Raw genomic sequence first — 23,487 nt, 5'->3', positions numbered from 1 at the left:
TGACATTTTAAAGAAATTTGCTATCAAATTTACTAACATCATCATCATGTATCAAGCATAAATATTAGCTTAGCTTAGCATAAATACTGAAAACAGTGGTAAACAGCTAGCTTGGCTCTGTCTATTAAATCTGCCCAGCAGCTCCACCAAAGCTCACTAATTAATGCTGTTATCTCATTTGTTTAATCCTTAAAAACATGGCATGTTGTGGTTTTACAGGAGGATTATGTGTTTCTCTTTTCTGGCTGGGAGACCAGCAGAGACCTCAACCTCTAACCTTAACCCTCAAGACCTAACCCTACCTGGGAAACATTAGGGTGATATTGATCTTCTCACCTAACTCTTGGCAAGAAACTCCATCCATCCATTATCTTTACCACTTATCCTTTACGGGTCGCGGGGGGGGACTGGAGCCAATCCCTGACATTGGATGAAAGGACATGTTGCCAGTCCATCACAGGGCTTCTTGGCATATTTCCAAAAAATGTTTTACTCTAACCTTTGGTCAAGCTGAACGACACTTAACTTAAATTCCAGTCCATATGAAGCTCAGATCTGAATTCCTGAACCATCAGGCTGTAACCCAGTACTTGTTTTCACCGACAGAGATTGCCTGGCACAATACAACATCCTCACCATGCTCTGTTAATTTCTCCTGGAAGTAATCACTGTCTTTTTCATGGCGTTTATGTAAAAGGCCGACTGACTCATACGGTGAGGTCAGGGTGGTCTGCTTCATATAGGCCTGTTTTCTACCTCACAGTACAATGCTCTGTTATCACAGTGCAGCAGGCAGCTGCTCTGACTCAGCAAATAAAGAGCTTAACTCTCTCTGGACCACAGAGCCGCCTCACTCACCTCACTGGGGAGAGCTGTTGATAGCACCTCATACGGGATAATCATGTTGATACTGGCTTTTTCTTAAAATGTGAACCAGCTGATGTCTTGAACCTCTGATAGGATGGAGTTTCCTGAGCAGTACTGCAACAAATTGAGTATTATTTATTTAAAGAAACCCTAAGCCTGGGCACTGTATATATAGTCAGCTTTATCCAGTGATATGTAAAGATATGTAGAGGTATGTAAAGGTCCTGTATCAGTATCACTTTCATCAGCAGACTGAACTTTAGTCAAGCTGAAAATATACAGTACCTTCTCACTGTGTGCACAAATATGAATTAATTATTACATGTAAACATGCATCTCAACATGTTACATAACATGTTGTTTTGAGCAATAAGTTAAAAGTCAAAGCACTGTTTGATCTGTTTGTTTGCCTCTGTGTATTGATAGTCCAAGGGTGGGGGTGGTGGTTTAGGCTTGTGACCAGGATGCTTCTACCAACTTTATACAACACTGCATCTTTAACCACTCCACTTACAAAATCCATTCAATTTAGTGCTCACCATATCTCTGGCTAGTTTTTTTTATGTTTCATATCATTTGGCTATGACTGGTATCTCCCTACAGTAAGTGCCTCTTCAGTGCATTTTAGAGGCAGAATCTAGCCTGAGTATTCCTGAAAAATCTCATGTAGGTGGCGCAACAGCAGTATGATGAATTTCACACTGCCCACAACTCAGTGGTCACGAGTTGGACTGTAGTGAAATTTTACACAAACCACCCCTATACTAAGTCACAGTTTGAATATTTTTCAAGTCTATCTTACTAACATAGTCTCCAATGTATACACTGGAGGAGTTACTGATCACTTCCTCTGGGTGTGAAATGAATCTATACAACCCTAACTAAGTGATGACTTAGCCAGGTCCTTCCATCTCTATGATTTCATTGAAAAAAAATCTAGATGTATTTGGGAGGAAACAGGTAATTTTGTAAATCTGTTTCAAACAGAGGTCTCAAATAGCTCATCATGTGGTGGTTTTAGTTTGTCTAACGATGGATATATACATTTAAATTGAACACTGACCAAGCAGTCATCACGCAGTATCATTTTATTACGTCAGTTAACAAGGCGACATCTCCTTCTTCCTCATTTGAACAGATCAGAAAATATTCATCTTTTTCTTTTTCAGAATTTGTCATTTGTACAAATGGCAGACACACACATAATTTGTTTCTGAATTTCATCACAAATGATTGAGTGGACAAGTAAGATATACAACGTGAAGCGAAATAAACTTTCTGAGGTGATAATATGTAATAATATGTCTAAATGAAAAATGTGCAGTGCATCACCGACGTGAATAATATTCTCAAAAATACTGTTTTGATTGGCAGCTAGATTCAAGTTTTGCCCATGAAGTGGACTCAACTGCAAAATAATGTTGCATTCACATGAGTGTAGTGAAACAGAGGCAGACAGGAAGCCGGACAAAGACAAAAACAAAACATCACATGCCAGAATTTTTGTTTGAGTCCACTTCAGTGGACTCACTGAAGTTTTCTCCTGAATGCATCTGTGACGATTCTGCAATCTCGTAAACATTGGCACTTTTCACTGGAGTTCCTGTTGGCACTAACTGGAAGACAAGCTTATTTCTCTGAGGAACCAGAACAGTTTTTAAGGTTCATTCCCATCATTGGCTTTTTTTCTGTAGCTATTACACATTGAAAGCACATGCATCACTTTGCAAAATGTAAACAGAAAATATTAAAGTCATCACATCTGGACTCAACTTCAGCACTTTGCAAGTAAGTTTATATCTGCCATACGTGGAAAAATAATGCTTTAATTTGCCCTCCAGTGTGATGACACACTTTTCTGTTACTTCTATCATTCATAACTGAAAAGGGGGGGGGGGGGGGGCATATTTGAATAAAGATTACCAGCAGTTACAAGGGTCAAGCCACCACAATAATGGAGTGACAGCAAAAAAAAAGCATTATGTCATCACCCCCTCCTCTCTAACAAAACAAAAACTAAATTTCTGGGAGGTAGATTGGAGCTTTATATCATGTTCACACCCCCTTCACAATGACTAATTCAATGCTTATGTGGCAAAACTCAGTGCTGAATAACTGTTTTTTCTGTGTGCAAGTTTCACCATCAGTACTTCAGTCCACACAGAAATCTTTTCAACTACTGCTCTCCTCTATTTCCACATGACATGAATACATCCATTATACAAACCTCTCAGAGCTGCTCTTCAAGAAGAAATAATCTCAATGGTCGAGTTAAACAACTCTTTAAAGCCAAAAAGACAATATTCTGGATATGAAAGCTATCTCATCTTGCACAAAAGAAAAAAAATTTTGAGAGGAAGTGGTCATGGGGTGGGTGGGTGGTGGAGTATTAACATGTTCAAACTAGCCACAGTTGCCTACATCAGTACAGATAAGCAAGTTAGCAAGCATGCTAATCGTCAAAAATCATGGACGCCATGTTCATGAATCAACACAGAAATGACATCAGTTTCTGAGTTCATTCCTTGCACGTCAGTGTTTTTGTTTCGCCTACTGAAATTTAATCAACTAATGACACTATCTCTGCCAAACCAGCAGCTCTGCCTCAGAGACCAATTTCTATTTAAGTAAAACTTAAATCCTCTCAGATAATAACAGCACAGGGAGAAAAATGTCAGGGTGGACTTGACTCTTCCTCCAATATGGTGGTGAGTACCTTGTAACCACAGGTCATCACACTCCAGACCGTCTTTGACAGCCTGCTGGAATCAGGGTTGATAAGGAAAATCAAAATAGGAGGTTGGTGGTGGTGGTGAACAAGGTGGCTCATGTGTAATGAAATCACTCCACCAGTTTACATCAACAGGAGCTGGAGGACACGATGTCCGAAACATGGAGAGAGTCGCTCCATTTTCAGGGGTTATGTCTTCTCAGTGGCTTAGGCTTGATTAACCAGGGAGTGTGCAGAGTCAAAAGGTCAGTCAGTATTTGACTAGCAGAGAGTACACATGTTGTGATCTGTTGTCGATCTGTACAGCGGCCTGGTTAAAACCCGCAGTGAACAGTGATGAATCACAGTCCACTGAACCCTGTAACTCAACCTACAGAGTTACTCCATGATGTTTCTGTTGTAGTCATACGACAGCCGTCGCTTGGCGGCAGCGTTCTGGTTGGCTGAGGGGAGGCCAGGGGAGAGGCGTCGATTGGCTGTCCAGGAAGCAGGTCTGCTTTCCTGCAAAGACGCCAACACAATGAGACATAAGAGTTGTCATATTAGACAACTAAACACTTTCTACAGCCAGCAACTCAACCCAGGGGTTAAAAACACAAATGATGAAGTTGATAAATCGATTAGTCAACACATATCAGATTTAGTGGCTAATTAATATAACAGCAGTAATTTATTATTTATTTAACATGGAGCATTTCATCACCAGTAAATTGTGCTTACATAAAGATACCATGGTATAATTTAGCACTAGACCTTTGCCTTAAGACTGTCAGGCTCTGGTGACTCCTAGAGTAACCTATTTCTATAATATTCTATGTTTAACACATTACATTACATACACAAAATCATTGGTTAGTTGCAAAATAAGAAACAAATATATTAACGTATGAATAGCTAACAAGTATTTTCAGAATCTATAAGAAAATACCAGATAAAACATTTGACACAGTTCTGACTCTAATGCCCTGCAGAGAAAGACTCTGGAGGAGGAAAACCACACATTTGCATGTTTTGCAGGTGCTCTGTTGTTCTCTGTCATGGCTTGGTTCAACTGTGAGATCAGGCTGCTCTCTCCGTTCATTTATCTAGGACTGTGAAGTGTGGGGAGTGTTTTGCGTATAACAGCGGTCACATAATTTGAATCAAGCTGCAGTTTTCAAGGCCATCAGTCAAACAGCACTATCAGTTCATTTTACATGCTGTTATGGCTGCATCTACAAATTCAGTTTTACAACCTTGAAGCTTCATAAATTGAAACTCAACACCAAGTGCTCTATGCTAATTCCTCTGCATGAAATTATGTATAGAAAGCGTGTGTATCTGGAGAGAGGGGGAGCATTTACTGTAAATGCAGAACACTGAAACACGTCAGCATTACGTGAGTCAACTGATACTTTGTTTTCTAAAAATTTTGTGCTGCCAGTCTCGTGTTTGTCAGCGAATGGAGCCAGTCTTTACTCACAGTGTGTGGCTGCTCCAGATGTAAAGTCTTCAACAGCAGGTCACGGGACACACCATTGGCTCTCTTGTATCTCTGGCCAATCATTTTGTTCAAGTCATGGAAACTGTCCAACAGCCTGCAAAGACAAACATGAACACACAGAGGAAACAATGATTTGATGATGACCTGCTGTATATTATCCATGTTATTAGGGATTTTCTTGGAGAATGTATCACTTGATGGTGTAAATTCTCATTGTGAACTGTTAATTATTTAGTTGAAACTGATGATGCTGAATAATGTCAGTATTTCAGCAGCACATATTGTTTAAATTGTAATGTGCATCAGTGATGTTTTTGCTAACCCACTGCCATGAAACAGTCAATCATAACCACTCCGTTTTCAGAGATTGCAGTCTACCTCCAACTTGCAGTTCACCACATTAACCACTTGGTGGCTACAATTTGTTCCAGCTTTTAACTAGAATTACTGGCCCCTGCCAACCAGTCAGGTTGCAGGCGATACGGACACAGTGTTCCTGAGTTATGGTGATGAATAATGGCCAGAAAACTGTTTTTACAGAACATTGTGATGGCACTGTGAAGGTGACCTTTGACCATTTGGATATAAAATATCATCAACAGTTTATCCTGTAAAACATTACATTTCATTATAATTAGTGTATGAATTCTTGAGTTATGGCCAAAACTGTGTTTAGTGAGGTCACACTGACCTTGACCTTTGACATATGACCACCAAATTCTACTTAGTTCACATAGTATCTGAGCTCTCTCTATTAATAGACATATTATATATAATTATATATAATATTCTTTGTGGATTAATAATGAGAATGACATCACGCTTTGGAGAAATCAATTCGGTGGTTCAACAAATTAAAGACTATAAAACTGAGAACCCTGCATTCATTTTCCTAGAGCTAATTACAAGCGGATCATGTAGGATTTTTCTTTGGGCTCAGATATACTGTGTTACAAATTGGAGGAATGTATCAACACATGCAGTAAACCCTGCAGCAAATCGATTGAAGTACAGTAAATCAAAATGCTGTGGTGGGTTCAGTCGAGTTAGTTTACCCTACCCCTGGTCCTGGCTGGCTCGGCCCCTGAGGAGCTGGGTCAGAGTGGGAACAGTATCGAGGTCACAGAAGTCACTTGAGGACGAGCCAGGCACCGAGGGGAAGGCTTCGGCAAAGACAGCCGCCTACAGGAGAGACAGAGAGATTCTCCTCAGTTATTCCAACATCAGAGCAGAGTCCAAAAATGGTGCTGTCTCCTCCTGAGCACTTACATGGAAAAATCAAACGCTGACTGGAAAATGAAAAATAAGTAAACATGCTGCCCAGAAGACACGATACATCCATAATCACTTTTCTCAGCTCTCTTCAGTTCACCATGTATGACGTTAATGCTTGATTTTCATTACACTATCAGCAAACAGAACAACTCATTAAAAACCCAACACTCTCCCTCACTGCAGCTTTGGACAGAGCTTGATTTCCATCTGCGCCTTTTCACTGAGTTTAACATCCGCTGGGAAGCTCTTCCTGCAGCACCGGCTTCTTTTATCCACTTTTTAACAAGAATACACTGACAGCTCAGACTGGAATAATGTGAGTAAGACATTAGACACTTGGACAAAATACTGACTAATTTTAAGTCTAAAAACTTAGTCACCCAACCCCCAGGGCTATGTCAGAATGAGCTGTGTTTCTATGGCAACAGTGGAACGGTAACTGAAAAAGAGGGACAACATGGCTCATAATTACCTCTGCCAAGGAGGTTACAAATTTAGGTCTAATGGTTTATTTTTTTAAAACACAAAGTTAAAAAAGACCATGGACTAAGAAACAAATGGTTGCAGAAGATCTGCATTCAGGTATTATTATTATTTATTAAAAAAAAAAAAAAAGTCAGAGCATGGTGTTGATTAACATATCTAGGAGTCCACAGCCATGCTCGTGACTCTGTGAGGCCGTATAGCAGGACTCTGAGCTGAATGCTAATGTCACCATGACGATGCTAACATTCTGATGTGTAGAAGATATGATGTTTACCAGCGTTATTAATGTTGTTCGAACAGCACTGCCCTCCCTAGAGTCTCACTGTTAGTGTTACAGAAGAATCCTAAACATTTTCTATACTCTGAATTGTACAAGAAAGTTCTTTAGCCTTTGAATAATGAACAGTGATAAACCATTAAATCTGTCTGATTATGGTATCCTGTAGGCTGTTGCTCAGTCTGTTATGACTGTAGTCTTGACTTGTGCAGAATACATAGAAAAAAAAGGTTAATTTGGTCCCACTGTAATATTACAGTGAGAGGTGGCTAATAAAATATTCCCCTCCTCTCTCATAATAAAAGTCATCCCTCTGGATGGCATTTGGCCACTGGCAAACTGCTAGATATGTAACAGACATTGACATGCTGCAGTACAACCACGTGACCTCCATCACCAGCAGACTTTGTATTACTTTTAATATTATCTAATGGCAATTAATTAGCTGCAACTTAAATATGAACACAGACTGATGCAAACTATTAATATATCTGTTTCTGAATGTTGATTAGTCTGATGTAAGAGTTAGAAACAGACTACTATCTGAAACAGTGTTTATAAGTCTAATCTTTAATGCTTCCTTCATTGTATGAGACTGGTGTTTTTCTACTTCTTCATTGATCATACTGAGTGCTGAGCTGGTGCAACTCAGTAACAGGAAACACAGCTCTATCAGTAAAAACGGAGATACATGGCAATGTTTCACCCCAGACTGGACTTAAATTACACAAGGACCAGCGAGTTTGCTGAGTAACAATGGGTAATTCAGGCTGGAAATAAGACTGGGGTGGGGGAGGTGAAATATCACAGACAGATGTGCTCTGGACAGGATTAATATCACTGACCAGTGCAGGTAATAGTGAAATCAACCCACTACCCCTAGAGAAATAAATCCTGCCTGGGTGGGGCTTTAGACATAGATCTTAAGTCTTCTGATGAATTGCAGTCAATATATTTGTTCAAGTAAAATGTGTTTTCAGTAGCAGGAGGACTTTTACTCTCTGTGTGGCTTTGTTGAATGCTAATCAAAAGAAGTGGCTCCAGGTGGTCGTAGATTATTTTGCATGAGGCAAAATAATAATTATTAGTAATAATGAATTGAAATAATTTTGAATAATATGTAGTAGTTTTGGCTGCCCTAGAAAGTATATACAGAAATATATTCCATGTACTTAGTGTTTGGTTTACCCACAACTGGAAGTTAAGTGAGGAGAGGATGGTGTCACCATAGGAGCTAAAATTAGTGGCACAAAGATTTCAAAGCAACCTCAATACCTCAGCCTCAGATAACCTGCAGTGGATGCTTTTATTTAACTAGTCTTGACAGTGAGGATTTTAGGTTTGAGCTGATTTGGTGGGAATAGAAGTTTAAAAGCAGTTTTCTTTAATTTCTGTTTTTAACATTTTTGCACCACTTCTGTGACACACCTGTTCTATAAAAGGAGTCTTAAAGCAACATTTTACTCTGGTACAACAGACAACAATTTCACTTTAACTAGGTCCTGGAGCAATCTGCCTCCAACATTAGCTGCCGCGGTGATCTGCACTTTAGGATTTTCAATTTTCTGTCTGAATCTCAATATCAGTAATTGCAATTTGGTCTCATACAGACTCAAACTGCGCATGAGGGGTGAACACAAGGCCAGTTAAAAATGAAACCTGTGAACAATATGCTACCAAAAAAATTGTTAGCATTAATATTCTGAAATTATGTTTGAGGGAAAAATAACAGGATTTAAGTCATAAAAGATGCAAAAAAAAGAGATATTGGCAATGTGCCCAATTCAGGGAGCCTGCACATCAATGGTATAGGTTTGGTTTATACATGATCTAGGAACCGTGAATGTGTATATAAAATTTTGTACCAATCTTGTAGTTGCTGGACCAAAGTGATGGACCAACTGACATTACCATCCAGAGAGACATGCTGTTATCATGGCTGGATTAGTCGTACCTGCACACAATTCAATTCATGCACATATATTTCTAGTCGTAACTGTCACATATTCGATGCTAACTTGATGACACACTGAATGAGACAAATTAAAAAATGTTCAACTGAATGCTGATTACCAAATGGTAGGTGGATTCTGAGAGAAATGGATGCAATGAACACTTATTGGTTCTCACTGAAAAAACACACACAGGGGCTCTGAAGGTGGATTTCTACTTTCTGGTTTCATGAGGACCATTTCAAGGACTCTGAGCACAGAAAAATAACTGTACCATGTTCTGATTGGCCGAGAGCCTGTCTCTCCTCTCCTCCACAGCGCTGGTCGGCCACCACTGTCCCACGACGTCTCGACCCTCATGTGACGAATCCTGAGGAAAGGCTGTCCAGGTGTCATCTGCCTGGTGGAACGAGCTGTCCGTCCAGCCTGGTGTCCAGTGGGTCGACTCCCAGTGACGGCCTGGTTTCCAAGAGCTGTTTTCAGGCACACACAGTCAGAAGTACAACGTATGAGTATCTGTTGTAGATGTCCCTGTAGTGTTGTGGTGTGTGCAGAGAATAGCTGTCGTGTCTAGCTTTGCCCTCATTCTGATGACCTAGATGGATGACAAAACTAAACTACATTGTACTGGGGGTCAGATGGATGTGTTCCCTAGGCATACAAATGGCCACTGATGGGCAACTGACATTTTTTTTTATCATACACAATTAAATGTGTCTTTGCTTTTGAAGATGAGATTAATTATTAAGATTATCTCATAAACAGTCATCTCTATCAGCCAAAACCTTAAGTGTGGTATCAAAAGGAAAAATGCAGGATTGTAAAACCTGGGTTTTTTCAGCTGCAGTGTGAGACAAGTAACCTTTATTATTACGTTGATCACGTTATTGCAAGAAAACAAGTGAGTGATTATTTGTGTTTCATTGTGTCGTCTGTTGCTATGACTGTTGCCTGCTGTTGCTGAGAAGTTACCTGCTGTATCAGACACTGCAGGAGTGTTTGTGTTTGCGTGTTTGACTTCAATCACACTGCAACATCTCGCTGCGAGGAAAACATTTCAGTGAATATTTGTCTCTTTCCTGCTGTCTTCATGCCTTCGTATGTTACTTTCCATTGCTCAGACATTGCACAATGTATCTATCAGACACTTCACTCAAGTGACGCTGTGTGTATGTGTGTATGACTTTTTCTCTTATATCTGTTGCCCCATAACCTCAGGCTAATAGGACCTCAGAGTCCCAAGCCCTGTTTGCCTCCTCCTCTCTTAACCCAACTCTGAATGATTAATACCATGTAGCGAGAGCGAGAGATTGGTTAGGAATCCAGGTCAGGACAAACTAGACTCTCATTTCCATTGCGAGAGCAAGTGGTGCTTATAAAGGCAAGAAAATAACTCCACACATTTACCACATGCTGGTCATATTGTTCAAAAAATAAAAAAAAATTGTGCCATCAAAATATGTTCTCCAGACTCCAGATGTACAGTTAGTATTAATAAATATAGTTATTAATCAGGACTCAGTGCCTTACTTAGAGACAAAACTGTTAATATTTTACTGAAACATTTTGACAACTTAGCGGTTGTGTTTTGTGTTTTTAAATGTATTTTTCCAAGATTCCAGGAAGGCAGCCGTTCTCTTCATTTCTGCACAGAATGAGAATTACGTAGCACATTCAGAATGGTTTTAGTATAGTCTCATAGCCATTAAGGTACATTAGTCTTAAATTAGTGTTAGTAAATCAAGCTGCACTTTAACTACATGCTATGTTATAATAATATAACTCTGACAAACATTAATACAGACTTGATTTTTACAGTGACGTAAGGCTGGAAGATTGTCAAATAATGAAAGCAGTACTTAGCATATCAAAATTTTGTTTGAGATGCTCACTTCACTGAAAAATTGCATTTAAAAATGGGAATATCTCCATACCTGAACGAATAAAATTAAGTATGAAAATACATATTTTTGCGATTTGGGTGGAGTCACCCTTTAGGAAGTTAAGGGGTTAAAACTTGCAAAAACACTGGAATGGTCCTTTAAGTCATGACAATTCACACATGGGACTTCCTCTGTTAATAAATCTCCCATTGATAAATCTTCAACAACGCATTAAAATAAACAGGAATGTTTTTATGCAGATAAACAGAGATAACATAAATAATGAGTAAACCTCAGCTTAACCTTGTTTGGCCCTGCAGTAGAAACTGGGCTTAGGTGATTAACTAAAAGGAGCATAATGAGGGAACATAAGGACTGATTAACATTGGCTGTTAGAGAAAAAAACAAAGACACACAAACTCAAAGATGTCAAACACCCAGCTGCATGTGTGTCTGTGTTGCCTGTTCATACTGTCACATTTGTAAATACTTTGTGAATACTCTACTCACTGTGAATGAGTCTCATTATTCATTCTATGTTTTTTTTTTTGTTTGTTTTTTTTGCAAGCACAACTCCTTCAAGGCCAAGAAAACCTGTTTTTTCAATCAACCTCTTACAATGAGTGATGGGATCCAAAATAAAGACACAGCTTTCTGCCAGAGTTAGAGCAGTTTTGGTTACTTCACATTAGACAAATTTTTGTTCTCACGTACTTTCACATTCCTCTGTGCACAAATCGAGACTTGACAATATTTTAATTGAAAATCTGATGACGGTTGTAGAGTTGTTTTCTTATGTTGCAATTCAAATCTGATCAAACCAGTGTTAAGCTCCTTGTATGAATGCCTAGGAACTCATTTATCCTAACTTAAAATTAAATTATTGCTTATCAATAATACTATAGTAGAGAAATATTTTACATTTGAAACCATGCTACAGTAATGTATACTATTTGCTGTTTAGTTTTAGATTTTTTAACTTGAGGAAAATGCCTCCACTGCATCACCCCATAATGATAATGTAACTGCTAATAGATTTTAATGTTATACATACATGAATAGAAACCAGCATTTTCCAAATTATTAGTTGTGCTATTTTACTGCATTTATTGTAGTAAATGGGCTAAAACATGGGAAACCACTGGCATGGCCCTTTAAAACAAAGTGCATGCATTCCTGAAACTGTACAAAAGGTTAAAAATGCACTAATACTCTGAGTGAGTTTTATTCCAGCACAACAACACAGTGCTGATATTTTTATGTCTCTAAATCTGTGCATTTCAGACGCCTTTCAAAGCTTCTGCTCTACTTCTGAAGTCTTTTAGTGTCAGCCTTGTCAACTTTAACCAAAGATCCTCACATGTCACATGTCTACGGCAGACAGAAAGGCAGACGTAGAGTGAGAGAAATACTACAAAAGAGAAAAGAGGGAGGGAGAGAGAGAGAGAGAGAGAGAAAGGCTTGCTGGTAGATATAGAAGGAGACAGAGAATGACAAACTAACAACCATGAGACTCACCGACACTCTCTCTGCTCCCACAAGGCACTGAGGCAGACATGGTGAACCCCTCGCTCCAGGCCGGCTCTCCCTCCGCCTGCATGAACACTCCAAACTCATCTTCCTCCACCTCTTTCCTTCCTTCCAAAGCAGCCACGGTGGAGCCCCTCTCCTCCTCACCCTGCTCCTCCAGCTCTCTCCTGTGCCTTCTCTTCTCTTCCTGAACTCTGCCTCCTGCCGTTGCTCGGAGTCCCCCCCCCTCCTCCAGACAGGGCAGGCTGGTTGCCATGGATCCCAGGGGGGGTGGAGAGGGGTCAGGATTAGCTGGGGAGAGTGCAAGAGAGGTGGAGGGATCAGCACAGGCAACACTAGAGACGTTAGTGCTGGTCTCTCCATTTTCTTCAACATGGGTGATGCCTGTTTGACCGCATCCGTTTGGTGCACAGTTTCTCTTGACTTCTTTATAGTTCTCTTCCTGTATGGTACCAAGTATCTCATCCTTTGAGTGCCATTCTTTGTCATTATCAACTTTACCATCACTATTGTCCAGCTCACCGCAGGTGAACTCTCTCCTCCAAATCTCCTCAGCTTCAACCCGTTCCCCAGGATTTAGTCTCTCCTCTATATTCTCTTCCACTGACTCCAGCTCATCTCTCCGCTCAGACTCAATTGCCCTACAGTCGCAGCTGTTTTCTGTTACGATCCTGCAATCTGTCTCAAAGATGGGAGGATCTTTGTGACTGAGAGATAAAGATGAAGCTTCTCTCTCCTCCAGCTGGCTGTTGCTCTCCTCAGTTTTAGAGAAAAGCTGAGGCTTGTTATTCTTGTCAGCCACACTGTTTGGTTCTTGGTGGTCAACATCCAGTTCTTCTACACCCATGATCCCATGATCTGCCTCCCCTAGATGATACCCCTCAAGGTGCTCCTCTTGCTCTCTCTTAACCCAACAAGCCTCACTGTCAGGAGTGCAGATGCTGCCCTCTAGAGAAGTGGAGGACTCAGGGGAAACTGCAGTGCTTATGGGGGCAGAGTGGGTGGAGACAGAGATGTCCTCATAGCAGTTGGACATGACTGAGAATTCAGCAGGAGTCTGATTGATGGTCCTTTCCTCCTCTTCAACATCCACTTTCTCCATCTCTTTCTCTGATTCTTCATCTGCTTCCATACAATCAGAAAAGCCATGTACATTAGCCATTATTTCTTCACCTTCAGTTGGCTCTCTGTCATCAAAACCTCTGCTAGGTCTTGATTTAAAGTCAGCAATCAACTGTCCAGAGTGGTCATGAATGAATTCACTGTTTCCTGTGTGTATTTTCATTATTTCAGAGTTTGAATCCTGCTCTTTCTCTGAATAGCTGTCCTTCCTGTGAGAGGTTTGCGTCTTCAGCTCTGCGTTGCTGTCAGATTCTCTAATCTTTTCAACATCACAGCCACCAGGGGATTGTGGGTGAAAGCGGTTAGATTCTAGGTCAGCGTTTGGTAGAGCCAAAACAGGGTTAGAAAACTCTAACTCACAGAGTCCTCCCTTCTCCTCCTCCTCATTCTTTTGCCTCTCTTTCCTCATTCCTTTCACCTCACCGTTTGGCCCGTTTGAGGTGCCTCTTCCAGGACTTTCACCTCCCTCCCCTTCGTCCTGGCTTTCCCTTCTCTGCGCTCGCCTTCCACACTGAGCGCAAGTTTTAGGAGAAACATTGTGGCAGCATCTGGGACTTCTGCATGCTCCCTCTTTCTCCTGTCTGGCTTTCCTGCCATCCTGCTGCAGGCTGGGAAACTGTTTACTGTCCAGGCCTCCTTTGTCTTGCTCTTCCTGTCTTTCGCCTGCAGGATCCTCTCTGCTCCTCTGCTGCCTCTCTCTGCTCACGCCTGTTTTCTCTCGGGCTGCTGCATTACCGGACTTCCTCCACCTCCGGCCTGAACGCACTCTAACCCGGTTTGCTCCGGTCTGTGCCGGCAGAGTTTGTCCATTGTCCCTCCTCCCCGCTGGAGCGTCTCTGCCTCCTCCTCCTGTCTTCCCTCTCAGCCACCCTCCAACTACACTGGAGACTGCACTTGTAGTCGCCCCAGAACCAGGCTTAGATGTTGAGTACAAACAGCTCCCTTTCTCAGTCCGGAGGAAGAGGCATTGAGTCTGCGTCTTCCCACTGCCCACAGAGGTCTTAAGAGTGGCAACCGTCACCAAAGCTCCAATTCCGGCCTGTCGGGTGTCCAGCCCCAAGGGAAGCCCATACCCCATGCGACCCCACTCCCCGCTCAGGTACACATCTGCAGGCCTGGGGCATGTGGTTGAACTCCCGCGACCTGCAGGTGGAGCTGTGGGGGCCTGTCCTCCTCCCAGAAGACCACCAGCCTTGCAGCGGTTCTTGGAGCACAGGGCCCAGGCTCTGAGGCCCCGGATTAGCGGCAGGTCTCCGAGACCCAGCTCCAGTCGGCTGGGGAAGGGCAGAGAGGCTCGGGAGCACTTCTGGAGCATCTCCCGGGTGGAGCCTGACACGTTCAGGCAGGGATAGTTGTTGTTGTTATTCTGCTGGAGCATGATGCTTGTTGTTGGCCTCATCTATGTTTTATTGGTTTGTCCTCACTTATCCTTTATTCAAATGCAGCCTGTCAGGTCGTGTTGAATTCTCATTTGTGAGAGGGAACGCTGTCACTATCAAGAGTCTATTCTTGATTCAGAGTGAGGCAGCACAAAGGTAAAAAGATTATAATTTAGAAAAAATGCACTGGGCATTATGAAACAGCTGAAATACTCTCAAGACTTTCTCACTGATTCATTCTGACAAAGAAAAAGTACTTTGCTGGCACTGCTAACTCTAACTAACTCTCCTGTTAATCTCATGTTTTAACAGTTTATTCTGACAATGTCTGAGTTTTTTGCACCAAAAAAAAAAAAACAAAAAACAAAAAACAGTAAGTTGTCCTCTGACAGCGAGCTGGGGTTGTGCTTCTGTTTCCCTTTATTGCTCCTCAGTTTTGAGAGTCTCCTGGTGAAGAGAAGTAACGTCCAGGTCAGACATCCAGCTGTCAGTGCTGATGATAGAGAGGATAATGAGAAGTTTATTTTCTCCCAGACTGATGCTCAGTAACGCCGTCTTCAGAGCTTCAGCGCCCTCCCCATCGGCTGGCCTCTCATCGCTGTGGACTGATTCAGCTGTCAAAAATCAACCTGCAGGGGAGTGAGACAAAACAAGGAGATTAAAGATTCATAGCTGAAAAAATGTGATGTGTACTCATAAAGAAACAGCAGACATCAGCTGTTTGATATGGTTAAAATAGTCAGAATCATGCCAGGAGGATACACTGTCCAGTCCTTTAGTGGATTTATCTGACTATTTAGAAAGCATTTCCGGTAGAAAAAAGGCAGATCTAATGAAATTATCAATAAAAACATTCATTTTATTTCATTTAAAACAGAGAAGTTATTTTGTTTCACTTTGGTTTGGCTCACTGGATTACAGCTATACTGTTTGAGGGGGTGTGAGTCTGTCAAAGGTCATATATTTGAATCCAAGTGGCTTAGTTTCATTCTACTCCTACACAAACAAGCCTTATTTTTATATAAAAATGTGCATTCATTTCATGTCCATCATGGTGACAATTAGATTAGTTGTTGCATCAGCCATACAGAATCATGAAATGGACTGAAAATGAAACACAGGTGACCACAAACCCCTAAATCCACTCCTCATGCCCACACAGCATATAAGATTTACCCAAAGTGACTCAATAAACCGCCACATAAGAGGCAAAAATAGGTTTGGGCCACGCATATCACACTTAGCCTACTCACATCAGCAGGTTGTGTACCACTCTGATGAAGATAAACCGCACACTGTACCAGCAAAACCAGTATCCTGAGCCAACATGTCCTGAAAGAGACACCCGAGGAAAAGCTTTTATTGTTTCTCACCTCAGTCGATGCCTCAGTGTCTCAGGTCCAGGCTTTGAATTACGTGTCCTTTACTTGATGTCTCTCTGCTTCCTTATTGTTTACAGACGAAGCCAATTCAGCCCTCCTCGGGCTCTGGAGCATCCTTAAGTGGGATCAGCGCCACCACGTCCTTCCAATCGGCCTGCACCACTGGCGGTACAGCGCTACAAATCAAATATGCGTTCAGGTCTGTCCCATCGTCTAAATTAGAGCCGAACACAGCGGTGAATCCTTTTTTTCGGTCTCTCCCGTCACTGTTGTCTCACTGCGCATCATCTCATCCACCGCGGCTCGGCATCGTGCGTCGCCGCATCTTACCGCAGTAGCCTCCGGTGCGCTCGGCGAGCAGGATGACGGAGAGCTAATTTGACTTGCAGCCCACTCACCGATAGGAGGGGTGATTCGTGCCACGCTGAAGCAGGGAGAGGTGAGGCGAGCGGAAGCGTATGAGGGACTGTTGATGTCACACTCTGGGGGAGGGATTTTTAAAAATAGTAATACAGTAATAAGTAAGTCTGTTAACTCATTGACAGAATTTAAATGCAACCTGGGCTTTCCTTCACCCTGTGCTGACAAGCACCAGGTGTGCTCGCCGGTTAACACCGGCTTGTTAGCTTAAGGTGAGGGAGACCAACAGCTTCAGCTTCAGGTGAAGGAGCTTGATACGGTTGTGATACTTCATAGTATAGATTGTCATGATTAGTGACTAAAGTCCTTGCACGCTGTTGTGTGAACACAGTTTAGTACACATTTTCGGCTACACCGACCTGCCCGAACGGTAGAAAGACTTATTATAATTAATTTATCCTCTTCAACATTTTAAAGCAATATGCAGACCCTTGCCAAATTATTTACAAAAGGTTTGATAACGCTAAACAGTCATTTATTAAGGGTTAGCTTACTTTGACCACAGAATAAAATCTATATTCCTACCATGAAACGTAAGGAGCTAACGCTGGCCACCGCAGTGTAACATTTGATAATTTGCATAATTTGACACGGTGGTAAGCGGTAGCGGTTATGACGTCGAGCATTCAAGGACCATGCATTTTAATTTTAAAATGCATAATGTTAAATGAATAAATAACCCACCGTTGTCACGAGCATTTCTTGTTCTGACAGTGGAACTGACCTGAGAGTCAGCGTTAAAACTGACACGACAGTGCAGCCTTGCAGGCAGAGCATCTCTTTCCGCCTTCACCGACAATACATCTGTGCTACATAAGTGCTGTATGAGGGATAAGATGGATTTATGAGGAAGAGAAAACCAAAGGGGACACAGAACAAAAATTTTCGACATCAGTTATTTTGAATCAGCGATTGCTTGAATTCAGATATATTGAATTTAGAGGACAAAGGCAGTTTTTACAGCTACATTAACAACTGTTGCAGGGATACGTTATCAGCTGTAAGACGGAAGTTGCTGGGAAAAAGGGAAAATGGCTGCTACAGTCGCTCTGTCCTTTCGTCATTGTGACGTCATGTTTTTGCTTTGACTTGTGTATAACGTAGTTTTAGTTTTTAAGTACTCCTCACTGGAAAGCCTTTTCAGTTTTGTACACATAGCATCCAGAGGATTCAAAAATTCACAGTATCAGTCACAATGAATAAGAAAGGAAGTGCACAGATGGAGGAGATGCCGATTGTTAGTGTCAACACTCTGCTTCCGGTTGTCGAATCCTTTTTTACAAGGATGACACCGGAACAGTGTAAAAGTTTGAAAGCAGGCAAACCTGACGAGGCAACAAAAATACTACTCGCAGAAATTCTTTTAGAAATTGTGGAAATATTGAGAAAGTCATTTCAGGCGGCTCTCCAGGACTCAAATGTCACCGTGTCTCAGGAGAGTGTGCTGTCCAGTGTGGGCAACACACTTCCTCAGACCTTTGCCCAGGTTCTGGCCGTCACAGAACTTGCCCACACTACTAGCTCAGAGCGCTTGACAGCGCTGATTGTTGAGGAGGTGGCGGAGACTGTCAACTCTGCGCTCTCAGCTAGACAGAACAGTGCGGAGCCGGCAATTACCCCCCCATTCAGGCTTGATTTCATGGTTAGTCATGCCTGCAAAATGATTAAAGAATTCATGGGGAAGATGACCACTAGGTGCATACCTCAATCACGCAAGAAGAGAAGTGAGGTCAGCACTGCACAAATGGACTTGGACGAAGAAGATCTGGATTTGGAGCACAGGGGTGACCGCAGTTGGTCATCAGCCAAAGCTTTGGAAGGAAATGGAAGGTCTCAGGGTAAAATCTCCACAGTCTCAACAGAAGACAGGGGCAGCCTTATAGCTGCAACATCGAAAACTGTCCAGGAGATAATTCAGAAAGAGATAAGAGAAATCACAGAGCCCATTTTGGATAATATGTCAGATGATGATTTTGAGCAATTGGAATCCAGCTCCTCTCTGGAAATTAAAATAGTGGGAGATGAAATTGCTGAAGTGATTGTTGATGAAATTAAGAGTCTGGAGGAGGAAGATGCTATTGAAACACCTCGGCACAAATTTTTTCTAGATCAAGTAGGGACAAAGATTAAGACCTTTATCGCAAAGCAGTTTGCCCAAGCATCGATTTATCGCATTGTGGCAGAACTTAAGAACAAATACTTTCATGGCTCCAAAGTTGGAAGCAGGCAGTCGATGTGGTTTCTCAAGACTAGATTTGACTCTCTGCTTGGAGCACCAGCTACTGAGGAAGAAGAGGATGAGGATGACATTTTCGAGCATAAATGGGCAGAAGACATTCGCAATGGGAAAGTTATGGTATTCACAAAAACACTTAATGATTTTCTCAACAATTATGTGGATGAGATGCACCCCAAGCTTATCCCAGAACCAAATGGAACTGGTCCGTCTTGCGTGGCTGTCCGTGTCTCACGTGAAGTCATATCTGTTGACATAAAACGCAAAGTGTGGCATTTCCTTGGTCTGATGAGGTGGTGGCTCAAAACCCAGGCTGACACTCACAGTAACAAGGTGGCCACACTTGCTGTAGCAGAAACTCAGTCAGAGGCATCAATACAGCTGCCAGAGGTCATGGTTGTCAAGGCCAGTGAGCCTTTTGCAGCTGATCCAATCTCTGACTCAGTTTATGAGGAGATCCGTGTCAAATGTGAGGAAGATCAAAAAGCAGAGGCAGACAGAAACAAAACATCTGTCCAGATAATTGTTGAGAAGCTGGTTACGCATATCTTCTGCAAAGCAAGGCTGAACTGTGCTACCAGAACGCCAGAAACCATCATAAAGCGGCTGTGTGAAACAACCTGGGCCGAACTCGAGGGTGAAGATTATGAGGTCACCCTAGAAATGTTGAAAGACCTCGACAAGGTAATTTTCGACAGCCTATGCGAAAACTGGCACTGTGCTGAGATTGCGCTGATTGAGAGTGATTTAGAATGCCCCGTAATTGAAAAATTCATCGCCTTTGCTATCAAACACCACCTGACAACACGACCAAAAAGATTTAGAAACATCCGTAGATTCTTCTCTCGTGTGCGCAAAGCCATCACCAGGCCCTTCAGGAAGTAGAAGTAGAATGGACGTTAGAGGCCAGTGAAAAAGGAGGTTACTTAGAACTGTGCATGGGATTACTCTGGGTTCTGCAGTTTCTCCCGATAAAAAAAACATGCAGCAATTGGGCACTATAAATTGATTAATCAGGAACTAACCATGATGTGGGTTTACTCTGGGTACTCCAGTTTCCCCCACATCCTTTGACAAACAACAAAAAATAAAAACAAAAAATAAAAATAAAATTTGAATTCCATTGTCATTTACTGTCAGATCTGTAAACATTCCACTCAGACAAGTCATACCAAGTCATTTTCACTGAGGTTAATTTTCTTGTGCAAAAAAACATAAAAGACTTTTCATGTGATAGCATTTAAGTTTACCAGTGGAAATATTTTCCATTGGGGTATTACCCCTGTAATATCTCAGTTTTTAAAAAATCATCTTTAATCTAGAAGAAGAGTTGTCATGAAAAGCTTCAACCATCAGAAGACACCAGCTATCTAAAAACACGGGCTGTGACCAATGGAGAGGATTTCTCTCCTGTGTTGTGCAGATCTCAAATGATAAACCAACTAAAATCTGTAGAAAAGACACAAGAAAATAAAAATAAATAATATCTGCTTACTTGTTATTAATTACTCTTTCACAATATTACATGTCCTATTAGATAAATTGGTTTTCATCTAAGAGTGAAGATTTTGGGAACTGGAAACATTTTCACTCAGTATTTAACATATAGCAAATATACAGCATACAGCCTACAACGATTACTCTGATCATGATGTAATGTATAACCCTGTGGTCATTCATCTGGATATACAAGTGTAAATATGGCAAGAGGATGGTGAGAGTGTATACCTGGTATCTTTATCATGAACCTGAAAAACTGTTTAGTCAATGCAATTACTCTAACTAATGTTGGCTTGCAAGGTAATAATCTGCTTAACACTGACATTTGAAGTAGATGCAATGCACTTAATATTTCAGGAAGAAAGCTTGTCTGTTGTCATGCACACAAATTCACTGTCCCTTGATTTAAATACACTCAGTATACTGTCAAAGCTCATGATTACTGCACTACAAATATGCTATTTCTGATGTACTAAGAAAGTCCTTAGTATGGTAATGATATATCATTTGCTTTAATTAAGACATGGTGAAATAAAGTGTACTTACTATACTGTGTTGAGACACCATTAAGAAGAATATACTTAAGTACACCTTTTCTTACCAATGCTGTACTTTTTAAAAGTGTCCTTTACTTTAATTCTTTTTCAACTTAAAGTACATTTGAATTATGTTTAATGTGCATTTAAAAATGTATTATCCACACATTTGGATTGAATGAGGTCTATATCTCTTGTGTATTGTGAGTGAATTAACAGTTACATGAAAAGTGACTTGACATGTACTTAAAGTTGAAGGAGAGTACACCTTTAAAAAGTACAGCATTAGTAAGAAAAGGTGTACTTAATATTATTAAAGTTCACCTTAATGATGTCTCAAAATAGTATTAAGTATTAAGCTTTAAAAATGCTTCATCTATTTAAGGACAAGCCACTTGACAGTGAGATATAATGCTCTTTGTTCTGTTAAATCAGCAGTAAAGGTGAAGCTGCAGTCTCTTGCTTTTCACTTCCCTTCGCTCAGTGGCATTTTTTGCTCCTCATACAGCATTAATCTCCTCTCACATACACTCACCCTTGAAGCCTACGTCGAACAGCATCATCACAGCAGCAGATGAGTAGATTGGGAACACACACACACACTCACACATATACACACACACACACACAATGGGAAGACGTCATGCACCCTGTGAATAGTTTATCACTTTCTCCTCTAAAGTCCCTCCTCTCCAGGCATTTTTTAATAAGACTCATTCATGCTCTTTTGTGTCTCTGCTCCACAGCAGAAAGCCATTTGCTTTCTCTTTCTTTTTTTGGCAACTGATTTAGGCTCAATTTAAAGGTGAGAATAATGTGTTCCTAAAATATTTCTGCTGTGCTGTGCTTGTGCTTTTTCTTCATGCCTACAGTACTGGGTTTTAGGTCTGTTTTAGCATCTGTGTGAACAGATCACAATGAGCACTCTGTACACACATTGATGTGTGTCTGTATCTGCTGTTTTTATCCAGTCATACAGAATAGTGACTAGACCCAGCATATTCTTACACTGACCAAGATGTTAAAGCTGTGGCTGTGTCAGAGAACACTCTTTTTCCATTTCCCTATATTTCCATTTTCCTATATTCTAATACAGGGTCTCTTTGCTCTCAAAGCAGCTTCAGTTCTTCATGACATGGATTCCATAAGATGTTGGAAACATTCCTTGCTCTACATGATTGTATCACATTACAGCCTCCTCAAAAGTGTACTATTAAACTCAGATGTGGTGACTGGAGAGGCCACTGAGATTTACTGAACTCACTGTCACGATCATGAAGCCAGTTTGAGATATGGTGCATTATCATGCTGAAAGGAGCCATTAGAAGATGGTAAATTATAGCCATGAAAGGATGCACATAGTCAGCAACAATTGTCAGATAGACTGTAACATTCAGACTGCCTTTGCTTGGTATTAAGGGGCCCAGAGTGTGCCAAGAACTTTTACCACTCCTATTATATCACCACCAACTGCCTGGAAAGTTGACACAAAGCAAGTTGGGTCAAGCTGTTGACACCGTACTCTGACCTTATCATCTCAGAGTTTTGTCAGACCAGGTTATGTTTTCCCAGTCTTCAGCTGTCCAGTTTTGGTGAGCCTGTGTCCACCACATCCTCAGATTTCTGGTCTTGACTGTCTGGAGTGAAACCTGACATCGCCCTTTGCTCTTGTAGCTCATCCACCTCAAAGTTTAATGCTTTTTTGCTCATTACAGTTGTAAAGAGTGGTTATCTGAGTTACCATGGCACCTCTGTCAGCTCAAACCAGTATGGCCATTCTCCGCTGATTTCTCTCATCAACAAGGCTTTTCCATCTTCAAAACAGCTGCTCACTGGATGTTTTTGTTTTTTTCGCACCATTCTGAGTAAACAGCTAGACACTATTGTGTGTTAAAATCCCCCTCCCACAAAATCCCAATCTTTGGTCCACAATCCCACAGTGTTTTTAAATTATAATTTAAGTTAAAAAGTATGATAGCATGTCAAAAAGTTTAGTTACTATCTTATAACTACTAATTTTGAATCACTAAACTATTAAGACATCATAATCATGACATAGTAATTAAAAATATTGAACACTATGATGTAATTATTAGGTAGTAGTTACAGTTAGTTAGAATCTTGACTTACCCATCAAAAATTTGAGTTAGTAAGTCAAAATTACAATTTAAACTCTGAGTACTTTTATTTAAATCACACACTTTTAAACATGCTTGTATACCATGAATTTGCCTGTGGATGTACCTTTTTCCCCAATGTGAGTTGCTACTGTTTGCTATAGGCTCCAGCCCCCTGCAATAGAAATGTGGGTAGATAACTGATGGATAACTAATTTTGGGTGGACGTACACTGTAATGTACATAGCTTTTGCAACTAATTTTATCCACTGTGAGAGTCAAGGCATCAGTGAACAATCATTTAAACAATA

The 23,487-nt window shown here is 41.1% G+C and overlaps 1 protein-coding gene across 1 annotated transcript; it reads right to left on the bottom strand.

The window, feature by feature from the left end:
• Window positions 1-5,066: 5,066 nt before the first annotated feature.
• Window positions 5,067-17,822, bottom strand: si:ch211-14c7.2 (uncharacterized). The gene is made up of 5 exons (XM_018665577.2): window positions 16,359-17,822; window positions 12,473-15,614; window positions 9,346-9,544; window positions 6,142-6,263; window positions 5,067-5,175 (listed from the first exon to the last, which is right to left on the bottom strand). The coding sequence occupies exons 2-4, from the start codon at window positions 15,003-15,005 to the stop codon at window positions 6,179-6,181; spliced, it is 2,817 nt and encodes a 938-aa protein (XP_018521093.1). The 5' UTR covers window positions 15,006-15,614; window positions 16,359-17,822; the 3' UTR covers window positions 5,067-5,175; window positions 6,142-6,178.
• Between the last annotated feature and the right edge of the window lie 5,665 nt (window positions 17,823-23,487).

The sequence above is a fragment of the Lates calcarifer genome, linkage group LG21, assembly GCF_001640805.2.
Source record: "Lates calcarifer isolate ASB-BC8 linkage group LG21, TLL_Latcal_v3, whole genome shotgun sequence".
Lineage (NCBI taxonomy): Eukaryota > Metazoa > Chordata > Actinopteri > Centropomidae > Lates > Lates calcarifer.
The sequence above is the reverse complement of the archived record's forward strand: the minus strand, read 5'-3'. Positions and strand labels throughout refer to the sequence as shown.